Source organism: Cydia amplana, chromosome 3 (genome assembly GCF_948474715.1).
Source record: "Cydia amplana chromosome 3, ilCydAmpl1.1, whole genome shotgun sequence".
NCBI lineage: Eukaryota > Metazoa > Arthropoda > Insecta > Lepidoptera > Tortricidae > Cydia > Cydia amplana.
The window spans coordinates 12,260,662-12,276,223 of NC_086071.1; the positions used below are offsets into that span (position 1 = coordinate 12,260,662).

The window sequence follows — 15,562 nt, forward strand, 5'->3', positions numbered from 1 at the left end:
TTATAATAGCATTTAGAAAGTCTAATATAAGATCAAATGAACTTTGAGAATGTGGATATAAGACCAGACCTACTCTTAAGTTCAATGAGACTTAGTAAATGTTATTGTAAGACCGAGAGGCTCATAATAGTATTATGCCATGTTGATATTAGTCTTACATTCTTATAATAGCATTTAGAAAGTCTAATATAAGATCATATGAACTTAGAGAATGTGGATATAAGACCAGGTATTCTCAAGTTCACTGAGACTTAGTAAATGTTATTGTAAGAGCGAGAGGCTCATAATAGTATTATGCCATGTTGATATTAGTCTTACATTCTTATAATAGCATTTAGAAAGTCTAATATAAGATCAAATGAACTTAGAGAATGTGGATATAAAACCAGGTACTCTCAAGTTCAATGAGACTTAGTAAATGTTATTGTAAGAGCGACAGGCTTATAATGGTATTATAAAATGCTCTTATATACATATATAAGACTAGGTAATAAGACTAAACTTACTAAAGTGCGTATTAGCTTGTCTAAGACTAATATAAGAGCGATGATATGTTCAAAACAAAAATAAGAGCGCTATAAGCTCACTACTCTTATAAAGTGCGCAATCTGAGACTTTTTTGCTAGTTGGGTAGGTACAGCTCGTCTGATGGTTAGCAGTAGCACTCCGTGGATGCCTGCAACTCCCAGGTGTGTCACATGCGCGTCGCCGACCTTAACCAATGGATCGGACAACACTTTGTGTTCCATTTCTTCTTAGGTCTTCTGCAAGATCATCCTAAACAGTCAAAACCGCTCTTGCCTGGCTTACTACACCCACTATTTAAGTACATATATACATGTAAGTAGGTACCTACATTCTTCTGTTCGTACCTATAAATGAATAAGAGAAAGCATGCTGAAATGCTTTCACTTAGGACTTTTTTCTTAGGCACTGCCGCTTGGCACAATTGTTTCTTGGATCAAACTTGGTGCATTTAGCTGACAACTGCATTTAGCTGGCACGCCAGCTAGGTATAGACAATTTCAAACCAGTAATTACCTAGTAGGTAATTAACACTTTACGATGACGACATTACTTTGGGCCAGCCTGCATGTATACAGGTACCTACGTGATTGTAACCTATTCCGACAACCCAGTTGTTTGATAAAAGGTATACAAGCATTGTTTCGCCTGTATTATTGTTCTAAAGAAGCTTCAACTTGTCGAAGGGGAGGGAGCGCACCCCTCTGTGTGCACCTACTGCGCAGGTCCAAATAACCTCATTCAATCCACGCCTTGGGTCATCCACACGCATTTATGCATTGGACTATTCTCTTTATTACATACCCATTCTGTCCTAGCGCACAAATTTCCAAAATTTAGAATCAAACATTACAACTCCAGTGCCATACAAAAGTGTTTTAAACTTTAATAATGAGTAAGTTACATGTAGAGGTAACAGTAACATTGGCCTATTTTCGAAGAATATGTGAGCTCTGAACAAAAAGTGCATAGAGTGTGAATAAAATGGTAATTGACGCACAAGTACAGTCGCCGCCGAACGTGGATGTGCCTGACGAGAATGACCGCACAAACCACACGTGCAACAAAGTTAGGACTGTTAAGACATTAGACTTGCAGGTGACAAATATTTTAAACCTGGATAATACAGCAAGATTCCAACATTAGACAGTGTTGTATAACTGTGTTGTTTTTTTTAGGGAATTCTTTGGCAATGCGGCCTAAGAGAGATCTGCTTGGCTGCTCTGTGGCTTCCACTTGGTGCTTTAATATTTTGTTATGTGACAGCGTCTATATTCCAAGCAGATGATATTCATGAAACTCACTGTAGGGTAAGTTATACAATAATTACTAGCCCACTTAAGAAATTAGTAACAACTAAAGCTGGGAAATAATTTGGATAAGTCATAAAAGTCATTTGAATAACGTTATGTTTACATATTTTACACATTTATCAACGCTACGGATGATCAGAATAAGTGCTTAGCATGCAGCAGAACTACTTAGGTCTATGCAGCTTATAGAGACAAACCAAAGAAAGTCTGCAGCGCTAGATTAAAAGTAGTTTTTAAAAATCAGTATGCGACAACACCACAGAAAATGGATTAAATAGTCTTGATACTTGTGAAATTTCTACCATATTTACCGTCTATGAAAAAATTAAGCTGTATGCACAGCTTAATTTTTATGGTAAAATAAATTTCATTCCGACAATAGATGTCACTATTAATATGTAGACATATACTAATATTGATAAATAATATTGGGAGAATGTGACATTTGGCTTCATCAAAATTAATAAGCTTTTGTAATATCCGCGACGGCGGTAAATAGGTACAGAGGGCCTACCGCGAACACCGAAGTTCTCAATATGCGAGCATCTTTCTCTTTTACTCCCATTAAGGCGTAATTAGATTGACAGAGAAATTGCCCGCAATTTGCGAACTAAAGTTTTCGGAAAAACGAAATAAACCATTAAAACAATAAACATATATTAAAAATTCATTTTAGCTTTAACTAGTAGGTACCCATGCCGTGGGCCGTGAGCATAAGCATGGAGGTTGTGGGTTCGAGCTCAAAACCCGGCTAGTACCAATGAGTTTCTCGAAATGTTAGAGGAAGTTCATAAGTATGCCTATACCTATTAGGTGTGTTCAATTTGCTGTGAAACCTTAGTCTAAACCAATATTATATTATCTAAGTAGGTACATATGGTGAAGTATTAAGATGTTTAATTCCACTTACCCGTCATCAACTCCAAATTTTGTAAACATTGTCGTTTTTCAGCTTGAATCGCCTCGTGCTGACTTTTTACAAGTGTAAAATTATTCGTCATGCGGAAAAGTAACTCCCGCACGCCGGTTTTGTAAGGTTTCACTATGTTTATTCCGTTCATCACAAAACACAATGAATATTTAAACGATTTTGACAAACACATACCATAGTGCATGACGTTTACTGACTGCTTAAAAAACATTGCCATATGTAGTTTTTTAATTCGATGTCAAATTATTGCGCTGCAGACTTTCTTTGGTTTGTCTCTACCCGTTTTCCAAATGTATTATAGATAAACCAAAGAAAGTCTGCAGCGCTAGATTAAAAGTAGTTTTTAAAAATCAGTATGCGACAACACCACAGAAAATGGATTAAATAGTCTTGATACTTGTGAAATTTCTACCATATTTACCGTCTATGAAAAAATTAAGCTGTATGCACAGCTTAATTTTTATGGTAAAATAAATTTCATTCCAACAATAGATGTCACTATTAATATGTAGACATATACTAATATTGATAAATAATATTGGGAGAATGTGACATTTGGCTTCATCAAAATTAATAAGCTTTTGTAATATCCGCGACGGCGGTAAATAGGCACAGAGGGCCTACCGCGAACACCGAAGTTCTCAATATGCGAGCATCTTTCTCTTTTACTCCCATTAAGGCGTAATTAGATTGACAGAGAAATTGCCCGCAATTTGCGAACTGAAGTTTTCGGAAAAACGAAATAAACCATTAAAACAATAAACATATATTAAAAATTAATTTTAGCTTTAACTAGTAGGTACCCATGCCGTGAGCATAAGAATGGAGGTTGTGGGTTCGAGCTCAAAACCCGGCTAGTACCAATGAGTTTCTCGAAATGTTAGAGGAAATTCATAAGTATGCCTATACCTATTAGGTGTGTTCAATTTGCTGTGAAACCTTAGTCTAAACCAATATTATATTATCTAAGTAGGTACATATGGTGAAGTATTAAGATGTTTCATTCCACTTACCAGTCATCAACTCCAAATTTTGTAAACATTGTCGTTTTTCAGCTTGAATCGCCTCGTGCTGACTTTTTACAAGTGTAAAATTATTCGTCATGCGGAAAAGTAACTCCCGCACGCCGGTTTTGTAAGGTTTCACCATGTTTATTCCGTTCATCACAAAACACAATGAATATTTAAACGATTTTGACAAACAGATACCATAGTGCATGACGTTTACTGACTGCTTAAAAAACATTGCCATATGTAGTTTTTTAATTCGATGTCAAATTATTGCGCTGCAGACTTTCTTTGGTTTGTCTCTATAACCTGACACTTGCACATGTTACGTTATTATAAGTAACGTAAATAAATCAATTTTTATCACTTTTGGAGGATTATATAAGAAAATTCAAATAAACAAGCAACAACAGTTGCACTCCGGGAGTGCCGATAGAAGTGAAAACTCACCTCACTATGTTACCGACGCCCGGTAACACGATACATACGTTTAGCGGAGGTATTCTATTTATTTACATATTATATATTATTATCATTCTCAAATAAGATCACACTATTTCATTGACATGTTTATTTACATACTGCCATGACAACGTCAAATTGAATGAGTTGAGTTTTTTCTTTATTGATTTAAATGCCATTTAAATTATGAGTGGCTACCTTACGGGGCTTACGGTCACGTGATCGCCTTACGCCCCTTACGGTCACGTGATCGCCTTACGCTGTCTCGAGTTTATCATTTTTTCCCCACCTCAAAAAGTCCCCAGCGCCGCTATAGATGTTTTCACTTCAAAAACTATGTCGTGTTCTATTTTCTGATTTCTAGAATCTAATTTATCTTTTTTTATAAATTTCCAGGTTTACAACATAGTACCCTCAATAAGTGCCATTACCGGCATCAGCCCCCAGCGGTACGTGTGGAGGATATGTATAGCCTTCCACCTCGGGCCGAGGCTGCTCATCGGCTCCCTCTACTATAACTACCATAAGCAGCGGAACGCGCATATTATTGAAGATAAGGTGAGCACAAGCACTAACTGCTGTACTTACAGTCGTCCGAAATATTATAATTCCACTGTTTCATTCATCGGATGTGTATTCCACTCTTTAGCAATCCGGATTAAGACGAAGCAAATCGCTTCGTGCCTCTCAGAGCACTTTCAAATCAATTTTTACTAAACATCGGATAAGATGGTGTTGGAAATTTTGGATAAATTAATAAGTGTTAAACAACACACAATCAAAGTATACTGTAAATAGACGAAGTTACCTTTTGTTTTCAAGCCATCAAGCGCATGATAGTTTATGGTTGGGTGTCTAAATATACGTAGGTACCTACCATACCTATCTATAAAATGTTTTATAATCTTCCCATCTTGTGAAACGCTAGCTAAAATTTAGTACCTACCTACCAAGTTAGGAAACATATAAGATTAGGTACATTTTGTTTATGGGGATATAACATTTTGAGCTCATATAACCCGGCAACCTTCAAATCAAGGGTGAACAGGCACCTTCTGGGCAGGCTCGCTCCATCGTAGGCCACGTCTTCGCCTCGGCTAGTCTGTGGCCATGAGTAAGCCCATTTATAATATAAAAAAAAAACAACCAAACCAAACCAAATAGTAAAATAAATTGATGTCTACTTGTCTTATCCGATAACACTAAATTAGATATTGATGTGTTAAACCTATTTACCACAATCTTCTACGTACCTACTCTCTATATAACTTCACACAATACTGTTTGTTTTGAAGACTGGTAAATATAATTTAAGTGTATGGCTCATAATTTCAATTTTCTTTTTCTTTCTGCGGTTATTACGTATGTTAACATTATGTACTCATTAATGAACCTCCAGGTCTGTTTCTTAAGTATGTTAAGTACACTACATTGTACTAAAAATCTATTTGCATTATGTGACTGTTTGTGTTCTAAATACCTAAATAAAAAAACTAAAAAAGATGTCTTCGAATTAGTGCCGCGCCTAAACGTTTTACTGACAACTTCCACAGGTTAGATTACAAGCGACGCAATTAGGAGAAGCCTGCTACTGGCTCAACTTGGTAGAGCTGTGCGCCCTCACCGGAGTCACTTATGTTTCCAATAGGGAAAATTACTGTAAGTATATACGTAAGTACTTATTCTAAGATCGACCCGTGTCATAAATAGGCCAATTCTCGTCGGGGATCGCTCACGCTGATTGCTGTGCCATTAGACGAAATTAATTTTAATAAATTAATTTAATCCTCATGGAAGTCCTGGGTTCAAATCCCTTGTGAGTTTAACAGTTTAACACATACATTTATTCCCGAGTTATGGAAGTTTTCTATACTGTTTTCAAAACGCCGCGACGACGACTAATTATGTATGTCATTATTTCTTTCATAAAGTACTTACATACCTATCTACTTTACAATATATGTATATTCTTAATAAACCATTTTCATGCAAAATGAGGCCCGCTTAGGGCTTGCTATCCGGATATCCGGATAACCGTTTTATCCGGATATCCGTCCTTTTTACTTCCGCATTTAGATGAAGTTGATATCCGGATAAAACGAATAATTCGAATACTAAAAAGTTAACTATTTTAAAAACGTTGAAAGTTATAATGGTAATCACGTTGTCGGTTGATTTTATTTATTAAAAAGTAAAAGTAAGTATTCGAATTATCCGTTTTATCCCGATATCCGGATAGTAAAATAATAAATATTCGAAATATCCGGATACGAAAATGGGCGGATATTGCAAGCCGTCTCGACGGGCAATCATAGCATAGACCTAACGATAATGGGAAAAGTTAGCCAAAAAAGTCGGAATAAGGCTATAGAAGAAGTTCATTAAATAAACTGTGATTTACTAATAATAATACTTGTATAAATATCACACAGTTTATTTATCACTGACTTTGTGTTAGGGTGGTCCAAAAATATAGAGTTATGAATAATCCTTCTCCACAAGGCTCATTTTTAACCAAGACGCGGGTCTTCAGAATTTGCGACATCTTAGCAACACCATATATTAATATCTAGACGACTTCAGTGTTTTGAGTACAGGTATCTATATTATTATTATATATACATGGAAGACTAGGCTCCTTTGACCACCATACTCTAAGAGCGACGACTTATACAATGTTATTATATTCAGTTGTACACGAGAAGATATTCATAGTGTTCATGGTAGCCGCGCTCCTACACATGCTGTGCCGCGCGCGCGTCGGCAGCATAGCCAGCGACACCGTGGAGTCGCTACGGACCAACAAGCTTGTGTGGACACTGTTCTACGTGGCCATAGCTGCCACCGTGGGCCTGATCGTGTTCTTCCTGAGGCACCGACTTCTGTGCAGGCCTTTAGGTATGACGCTTCACTTAAACATAGGAGCATGAAACTAGGTCGCTCGTGTTGACTGCATCCTATGTAAACGGTGCATATTAACAAGTTTGTATGGATACTGTTCTACATGGCTACAGCCGCTAACGAGGGCGTTACACCAACGTGTTTTTCTGAGGCACCTCTCTGTTCTGTGCAGAGCTGTGTGTAAGTATGTCGCTTTACTTAAACACCGAAAATTTGAGGTGAGCGTCGGTAATATTTATAGCCAATGACACCGTAAAAAGTCAGATTGTCAGAGTGTCAGATCAATTATTTCGTATGTCCGAAGCTAATAAATACAGTCGCGCAAACCTGAACAAAATTTTTGAGATATTGTGGGATGAAGTTTCTCATTATACGTATAATTATTTTTATTTTTATTCATTAGTCATTTGTAAGCTAAACAGGTTCATCAAATTGAATACAAACTATTTACAGACTACCATAAAAAAACAATTATGACTGAGTAGGTATACAATACCTATTATAATATTCCTTTAGGGCACTTTCAAGTAGCAATTTAGGTTAAAGAATCGTTATTTATGGAATAGCAATTGTACAAGAAATCTATTTAAAACCAAATTATATTTTTTATCGTAAAAAAATAATAATATATAAACTTAAAAGGTAAAACGCCCTAGAGCAGAAAAGTATCACCTTATGCACACTTAAAGATCATCAATGACCCACAGAGCATGAGAAATGAAAATACGATTTTCCCAACCCAACGCTACCCAAAAAGCTAATAAAACTTTAACTGAATGTTTATTTCCAGCTTTCACGTATTTCTCAGTCTGCGAGTACATCCTTGCAACAGCCAACATGGCCTTCCACGCTTTAGTGGTGAGAGATTTGCCTCTTCACGAGGTTCACGTGGTTTGGCCCACCAACCGGAAAGCAGACTAACAGAACAGTGCACCGCAAATCCACGTTGGGTGCCAAATGCATAGCACCAGAACTCATCATGTGTGTTCAGTTGCTTGTACACCAAGTGTATACTCGTATTAATAGGTATGATAGCACTGTTGTTGTATGATGTCATGCTTGGCGGGGAAATGCTTACGTTTACATGACTGCGTATGGAAAATTTTAGTGTAATTTTTATTTATTTATGACTGAATACTTTTGTGATGCAATCAGCTTGTATTGCAGAGATATCTCTTCCAATATCTTTTTTTTTACTTACTATTTTTGTAGTAAGCCCCGTGTGTACGCAAGTACCTATATGTAGGTACCTACAATTCCTTTATAAGGTTTAAAAAAAAAGAGCTCTGCAGAGTACGCATGAGGTTATAAATTTGGCATTTTATGCGGTAAAACTTTGAAGCTAGCAACATTAACTAGGTACCCGTAATTTTTACCGTTTCGACATCATTGTAACTTCCGAGATGTTAAACATGTTATGTGTTTAAGTAAAAAAACCTTAGGTAAGCTACCTACATTTAGGAGCCAAATTACTAGTTATGAAGTAAACGATCTCATATTCACAAGAAGGACTACGGGCATACTCGTATTCTCTATTTAAAATACCTATACTTGGTCAACCAGATCTTGACAGTAGAAAAAGGCGGCAAATTTGAAAAATGTAGGTGCGAAGAGATATCGTCCCATAGAAAATTTGAATTTCGCGCCTTTTTTTACTGACAAGTTTTGGTTGACCAGCTATACTATCTACTTTACTGTTTTTTCACTAAGAACCTATCTTAGCCAAGTCTTTTAATATATATATGTGGCAGATAGGTAGGTAGGTACATTTAGGTGTATTTCGTCAGTCCTCATCTATGGCTTGCAGTGGCAGTTTTTGTTAAATAATTCAAGCACTAAAATATTGAATAACATTATGTATGTACACTTAAAACGAACCAAAGGTATTAATGACTTGCCATCTAAGATATTGTTTAAGGTTGAAAATTACAATGTAAATTAAAATTAGTACTTAAGTCGTTAGAATACTTAGAATGTAATTAATTTATTAAATTATGTGAGTTTGCAGCGAAAAAAAATGTAACTATATTTCGTTTTGTTACTGGGATTAAGTTGTTATTTATTTAGTAAGGATTATATGTTAAGAAAATGAGTGATATTAACAGCTAATGAAATTTCATTTACAAAAAGTTTACACGAAAGCTGAATTCAATTCTATTGTTGAATTCAGCTAAGTATATTGAGAAACGCATTTCGTATGGTGCCTGCAATACGGCCACTTGGGCACCAAAATTAAATTAAATCGACATCTTATGAAAAACTCACATACAAAGTAATAGTTATTGGTTTTACAAGGCGACAAAGTTGTCGTTCGACAAAACTGTGCTTCAACATATAAAATTATTTGTCGATTATACATAAAAAAAATAACAGAAGGAATCGAATAATTACATAGTCCCGGGGAAATTTATGTTCGACTTCATATAACTGTGATAAAAATTGCGGTTTATTCTAAGCGATTTCTAACTCCATAAAAATCCGTTTTCAGTAAGAAAAGATAATAAAAAAAACTATTTGCATTCGTTTTTTTTTTTATTTCATGGTCATAATTAGGATTGAAATATCCTTCACATTGGTATAAATAATATTGTAATTGCATGAGTAGAGCCGGAGCAGATAAAGACTTTCAATCCAGCACTCGTAGTTCTGAAAAGTTTTATAAACAAGATTATAGAAAAGCTTTCTATAACAAAATCTTCTCTTCATTAGCGCTATTCAACTGTATGCGCCAACCCAACGCCAACATGCTTGCCAAATTAACACACATACCTATTTAATATAACTAACTATTACGGCTCAGCGACCCAAAGAGGATCTTGGCCTCCGAAACGAGAGCACACCACTTTTCCCGATCCTGCGCCGTTTACCTGCCAATTATCGGCTTGAAGCTGACGCAGATCCGCTTCCACACTGTCTCCCCAGCGGTATCTGGGCCGACCTACCGGGCGGCCACCAGTCGGTCTTCCCAAGTACGCCCTCTTGGCAGCCCGGTCCTCTCCCATTCTCAATAGGTGACCGAACCAGCGAAGTCTGTGGGATTTCGTTTCGCCGATGATATTGGGTCCGGCCAACTCCTCGATTTCGGCATTCCTCCGTATCCTCCACGTGCCGTTGTCTCTCTTGATAGGTCCCAGGATCTTACGAAAGATTTTCCTTTCCGCTACCAGGAGCTGACTTTCCTCTTTTTGACCTATTTAATATAGCATCTAATTATTTTATTGGTATTTTATTTAAAAAATGTTATTGGACCAAAAAACGTCTCGACCTTACTTATTCAGATTGATACATATCCAAAATAAAAATAATTACGATTACTTACATCATAACTTGATTTTTAAGCTCTTCCAATGCTCTAAAATACATGTTTATACCTACGCATAGATATCATGGACTTATACAAATGGCGTACCTAAGTACTTAATGCCTCATGGCATTCTCTACCAGTCAACCATGGGGCCACAGATATTCATACTTATTAAAGACTAGCGAGGTGCCCCGGCTTCGCACGGGTTACACAAAACCTTAACAAGTTATACACCTAAGCCTTCCTCAAAGATCGCACTATTAATAGGTGAAAACCGCATGAAAATCCGTTTTAGAGTTTATCGCGAACATACATACATACAAACAGACAGACGCGGTGGGGACTTTGTTTTTATAAGGTGTAGTGATCTGCTTTGTTGTATCAAAAATTACAATACAATACTCTTTACTGCATACCTCACGCGTTCATGTTGTTTTCAATAAATGCACAGAATCAAATAAAGAAAACTGGAACTTATTATTTAGGGTGGGTTAAGATACGTAATTTGGTGCAGAGTGTAACTTTATTTTTAATCTTTAGAAATAAATAATTACTAACATATTACAATATTTTCAAACAAAGCTTGCACTTAATAAATAATTATTTGAAGTCAATGTGTTATTTATAAGCAAACTCAAAAATCTTCGTATACACCGGGTTGTAATTTTAATGATTGTAAGAGACAAAAACTTTTGTATTATAGGTTTAGTGTTGGTTATATGTACTAAAATTACAAAACCGCAATATAACATCAGCACATCAACTAGACTGTCACTACCTACTCGTACTATTATCGACTAGTAAAGTAAATATGGTTCCAATCATAAAATGTGTAGAAGATAGGATGAAACGAACGCTAATGATAAAGGACCTAAATAAGAGCTATCGATTTTACTCCCATGTACAGTAAGCTGCGGAAATATCTGACCTCCCCTGCATATAAACTTGTAACATGTAAACACTTTGAACCCGTACGAACGTATTTTTTGTAAGTTGGTTACATATTTCAAAAAGTATGAATAAAAGTCGAATATGCTCTTACAAAATAAACATGAAATAAATTTCACTGAAAACTGTGTATATGTTATATGTATAGTATGGAGCGATATTTCGGTGATTTTTCCGAAACCGTTAATTTCCCTGAGGTCTAAATCAGCTCTTAAGGTCCTCTATCATTGGTTAGTTGGTTGGCCTTCGTTTGGTCCATATTTCATTACTGAAAATAAAACCCTGCAAACATACCTAGTACGTACGCCATATATTATAGGCTTTAAGCGTATTTTTTTTAAACGATTATAAAATTGCCTTATCAGTACCTTATGTAATCAGTATAAATGAAGATAAATATTTATAACACACATAGATTAGGATAATTAAAATAACAATTCGTCTTGAGCGCAAATCCGTTTAATTTAATATTTTTATCAACGTTTAATCACAACTAGCGAAAAAAATTGGAAGAAATCAAAAATATTCAAGTACTTGCCTAGGTACCTACTTAAGATAGTTAGTTGCTTTTTAACTGATAATTAGGGGCAATGTCCAATAACACTTACTTAAAAGTTAAAATTATGTATTGACTCAAGTTAATTTTCTATGTAGTTAAAAATAAACATAACTTTGTTATTTTAACCAAAACTGTATTCAAAATAATCAAATTAAGGGCATACAATATCTGCACATAATAAATATACGAACATCAACTAGTTTTTTGTTATTATTCTGTCCCGTTAGCTAAAAAACAGCAAAATAATTTGTAATTTTTTTTGTAATGTTTTTCTAATATAATGCTTAGTCCTGGTTGGTCTTAATAGTATTACTATAGATGGCGTAATAGATACCTAGCAGCCTAGCAAGTCACCTAGTATCCATGATAGAAATGAATAAACTGCCACATAAATTATATATTCAGCAAATGTAATTTATGTAAGTCCAACCATGGCAACCAGTGACAAGAAAATGTTAATATTTTTACCGAGACCATTCTCAGTCAACTTAACGATCATTAGCAGTTCACAGTTGGCATACCGGTTAAAACCAATTAAGGTAGGTATATTGAAATACAACACCGCATAATGTTGACAAGATGCACTTGATTATAGTGTCATTTCGGAAGTTAGGTATATTTGGTAATTAAACAATTTTTATTATTATACCTAATTATTAAAAAGTTACAAAGAATGTTTACCGTTATATTGATTAACATTGTTATTATTAGATAAGTAGTGTCACGACTGAATACATAATTATTATTTAATAAGTATTGTATCGAAGTATAAGTAAATCATATTATAAGATTTCATTCATTAAATTATTATTAATCACGAGGATTTCATCTTTTATCTCAGTATACCTAATAAATGACTAACTACCTACTAATAACGTATCCCTCTTATTTATATTACATAATTGACGTTTTATTTCCATAATAGAACCTCAGAATAATTAGCCCAGAAAATATATGGGGCGAAATGGAGATGAGTCACGACGCGGAATATGTAGAAACTAGTTTAACATTTCTACAACTTACACCATTTGAGAGCTTATTTATTATACATAAGGCCATCTGTCTTTTCTAGTCATGCCTGTCGAAATGTTTAGTAACATTAGAAAAATCATCGAACTAAAGTGACAACATAAAACTAACAAAGGAGCTAATAACTAATTTGTTTTTAATACGAAAGTTGCTAATTTGACAAGACTATCAGCGCCACCTTGCGTTAGCATTCGTAAATAAACCTCTACCGCTAGATGGCATACGGTGGCTTGTTAAAGCGAAATGGAGAGACCCTCGCTCTCCGTCGTAACAAAGATGGCGGCGATCGGGAGCTAGAGCTAGGCAGCAGCAGGTATAAACTTCGTGTGTGTTAGTGTATACATGAACAAAATTTCACGTTTGGCCACTCTGGACACGCACACAGGCGCAGAGATCGGGTGTGCGCGGGGCAAGGGGAGTAACGTCCGTGAAGTTGTGTCAGCATATGCGCAAACGAGGTGCGCATTCGTCGCGTGCGTTGTCGGGATTCTTTGTGCCATTCTTCGCATACCAATAAGAGTATATTCTTTAAATTTACTCTGAAATCGACATCTAATCAAAATTCGGCCCTTCAACTCATCTTCGCACACCATAATAGGTAAGTAAAAATTATATTCAAGGTGGTGTTCATACAATTAACTCGATATTTTGGTGATTTTTATTCGGGAATGTCAACAATGCGATCGCGATCCTGCAATATTTTACATAGTTGTCGCGTTTGCTTCGCTTCGACTTCCGGCCGTTCGGGTGTCAGCATTTCGCGATGTAAACATTATCTAGGCTAGGTTCGGCTGCATTAGGCGCGTTCTCGGGAATGAAGTGTGCTCAAGGTGCTTTTGTGTTGTTAATTTCGCTTGAGTGTGCTTACTCGGATGGCGCAATTTTCGAAAGACGCGGTATGGTATCGTTCGCCTGCCGTACAGTTCAGTCGCGTTGGTGGCTGCATGCGATTTGACGTATTCCAATCTGCGCGTAGTGATGTCACTTGTGCTCTTATTTAATGAAATCTCAGGTGTTCATCGCGTAATGTGCGAGTGAATTGTAAACATTGACAGTGATATTGTAACCCATGCAGTGATTTTTTCCAAAAGTGTAATGGACTGTTACTATTCGAAATTTTTCCCGAGGCGTGAGTATCCATTTCAATCTGTGAAAACAAACAAACAAAATTCCTTAAATATTTGAATAAATTCCTAGCATTGCCGGCGTGTTTGCCGATTCTTACCCAAAAAATAAGTCACAAAATTATCGTAGGGACAATATTTGATTAAGTTCCGTCAATATATTGAGTAGATTTAAGTATATAAATATATTGCAGGTTCCTTTATTAATAAATTAATCAAAAACTCATAAAAAATATAGTAGGTAAATAAATGATAATGTAGCTATTCACAAAATTGATTTACAATTAAGTGTGACTCGTAAATTATTAGAATTTGGGTCGAAACTGATTCGATATTTTAGGTAGGTAATAAAAATTAATTAAATAATTAAAACAATTTTTATTTTTAAACATTGTGAATAACTATAGTAGATACTGTTACTAAAGTAAACATTAATAACCTGCCAGTGACCCAGGTACTCAATAAATTTAGTTTAATTTGTGAATTAGAACACAATAATAAAATCATTGTTGATTCAATTTTAGTTTTAAATAAGAACATTTATATAAAATTACCCTCGTATTTAAATAACACGTATATATTTGATTCAATTAGTAAATATAAAAAATATTACTTCAATGAATATTACATAAATAATTGAACATTATTTATAGGTAAATTACCTGGTCAAAAAGTCTTAAAATGCCTTTAACCGATTTGACTATTTATTAAAGGTAAAGCAAAAGGTAATAATATTATTATCAAATCGGTTATAGGTATTTTAAGACTCATTGACCATTACCTACAACTAACTAAATGTTGAATTATATATGTAATATTCATTGAAGTAATATTTCTTATATTTACGAATTAAAGCATACGTGTTATTTTAATCCGAGGATAATTTTCTATAAATGTGTTCTTAATTTCTTAAGTTACGTTCTAGATAGCGTTTATGTCAGTGCTAAACTGGTGGTAGCCACACAGGTTATTATTTGACCGCGAGTGTAATTTGTCAATTACAAGTACCTATTACTACCTATGTCAAATATAAAAACTTTTAAAATTATATTAGTAATGGGCAATATATAAGTAATATTTACACATTTTGATTTCTTATTAGACATTCTATTTTTTATCTTACATACTCTATTGATCGCATTACAAAAATATACAAATGGCGGACCTAATGCCAAATAAATGGCATACTTGTATCAAATGATTTTACAGTATTTATCCTTTATAGTATTTATATTGTTACATCATACGGGGTGATGTTTATGTCGAAAATAAAAATCAAAGATTTATAAAACTACACGGAGCTGACGGAACATTAGTACAAATCACAATTATTTAACTCCTCAATTCATTAAACTCGTAATACCTATACAAAAATAATTAGACCCCGGTTAACACTAAGTATCTTATTATTTTGTCCTAGATTAGGCTAGTCATATCGTATAATTCCAAAGGAGCTTCA

At 35.0% G+C, this 15,562-nt stretch overlaps 2 protein-coding genes across 3 annotated transcripts in view; both read left to right on the forward strand.

Moving 5' to 3' along the window:
• Positions 1-1,139: 1,139 nt before the first annotated feature.
• Positions 1,140-8,121, forward strand: LOC134662949 (post-GPI attachment to proteins factor 2-like). Its single transcript, XM_063519252.1, has 6 exons — positions 1,140-1,623; positions 1,704-1,835; positions 4,635-4,796; positions 5,792-5,897; positions 6,930-7,136; positions 7,930-8,121. Exons 1-6 carry the CDS (start codon positions 1,510-1,512, stop codon positions 8,058-8,060), a joined length of 852 nt encoding a protein of 283 aa, XP_063375322.1. The 5' UTR covers positions 1,140-1,509; the 3' UTR covers positions 8,061-8,121.
• A 5,659-nt stretch (positions 8,122-13,780) lies between these two features.
• The window catches only part of LOC134662788 (protein scalloped), a 73,192-nt gene continuing 71,410 nt past the window's right edge, over positions 13,781-15,562 (forward strand). Inside the window, exon 1 of one of the 2 annotated variants that reach the window (XM_063519089.1) lies at positions 13,781-14,108. The gene's annotated coding sequence lies outside the window, so the exon portion shown is untranslated. The remainder of the gene's footprint in view (positions 14,109-15,562) is intronic. The other variant, XM_063519090.1, reaches the window with a different exon arrangement.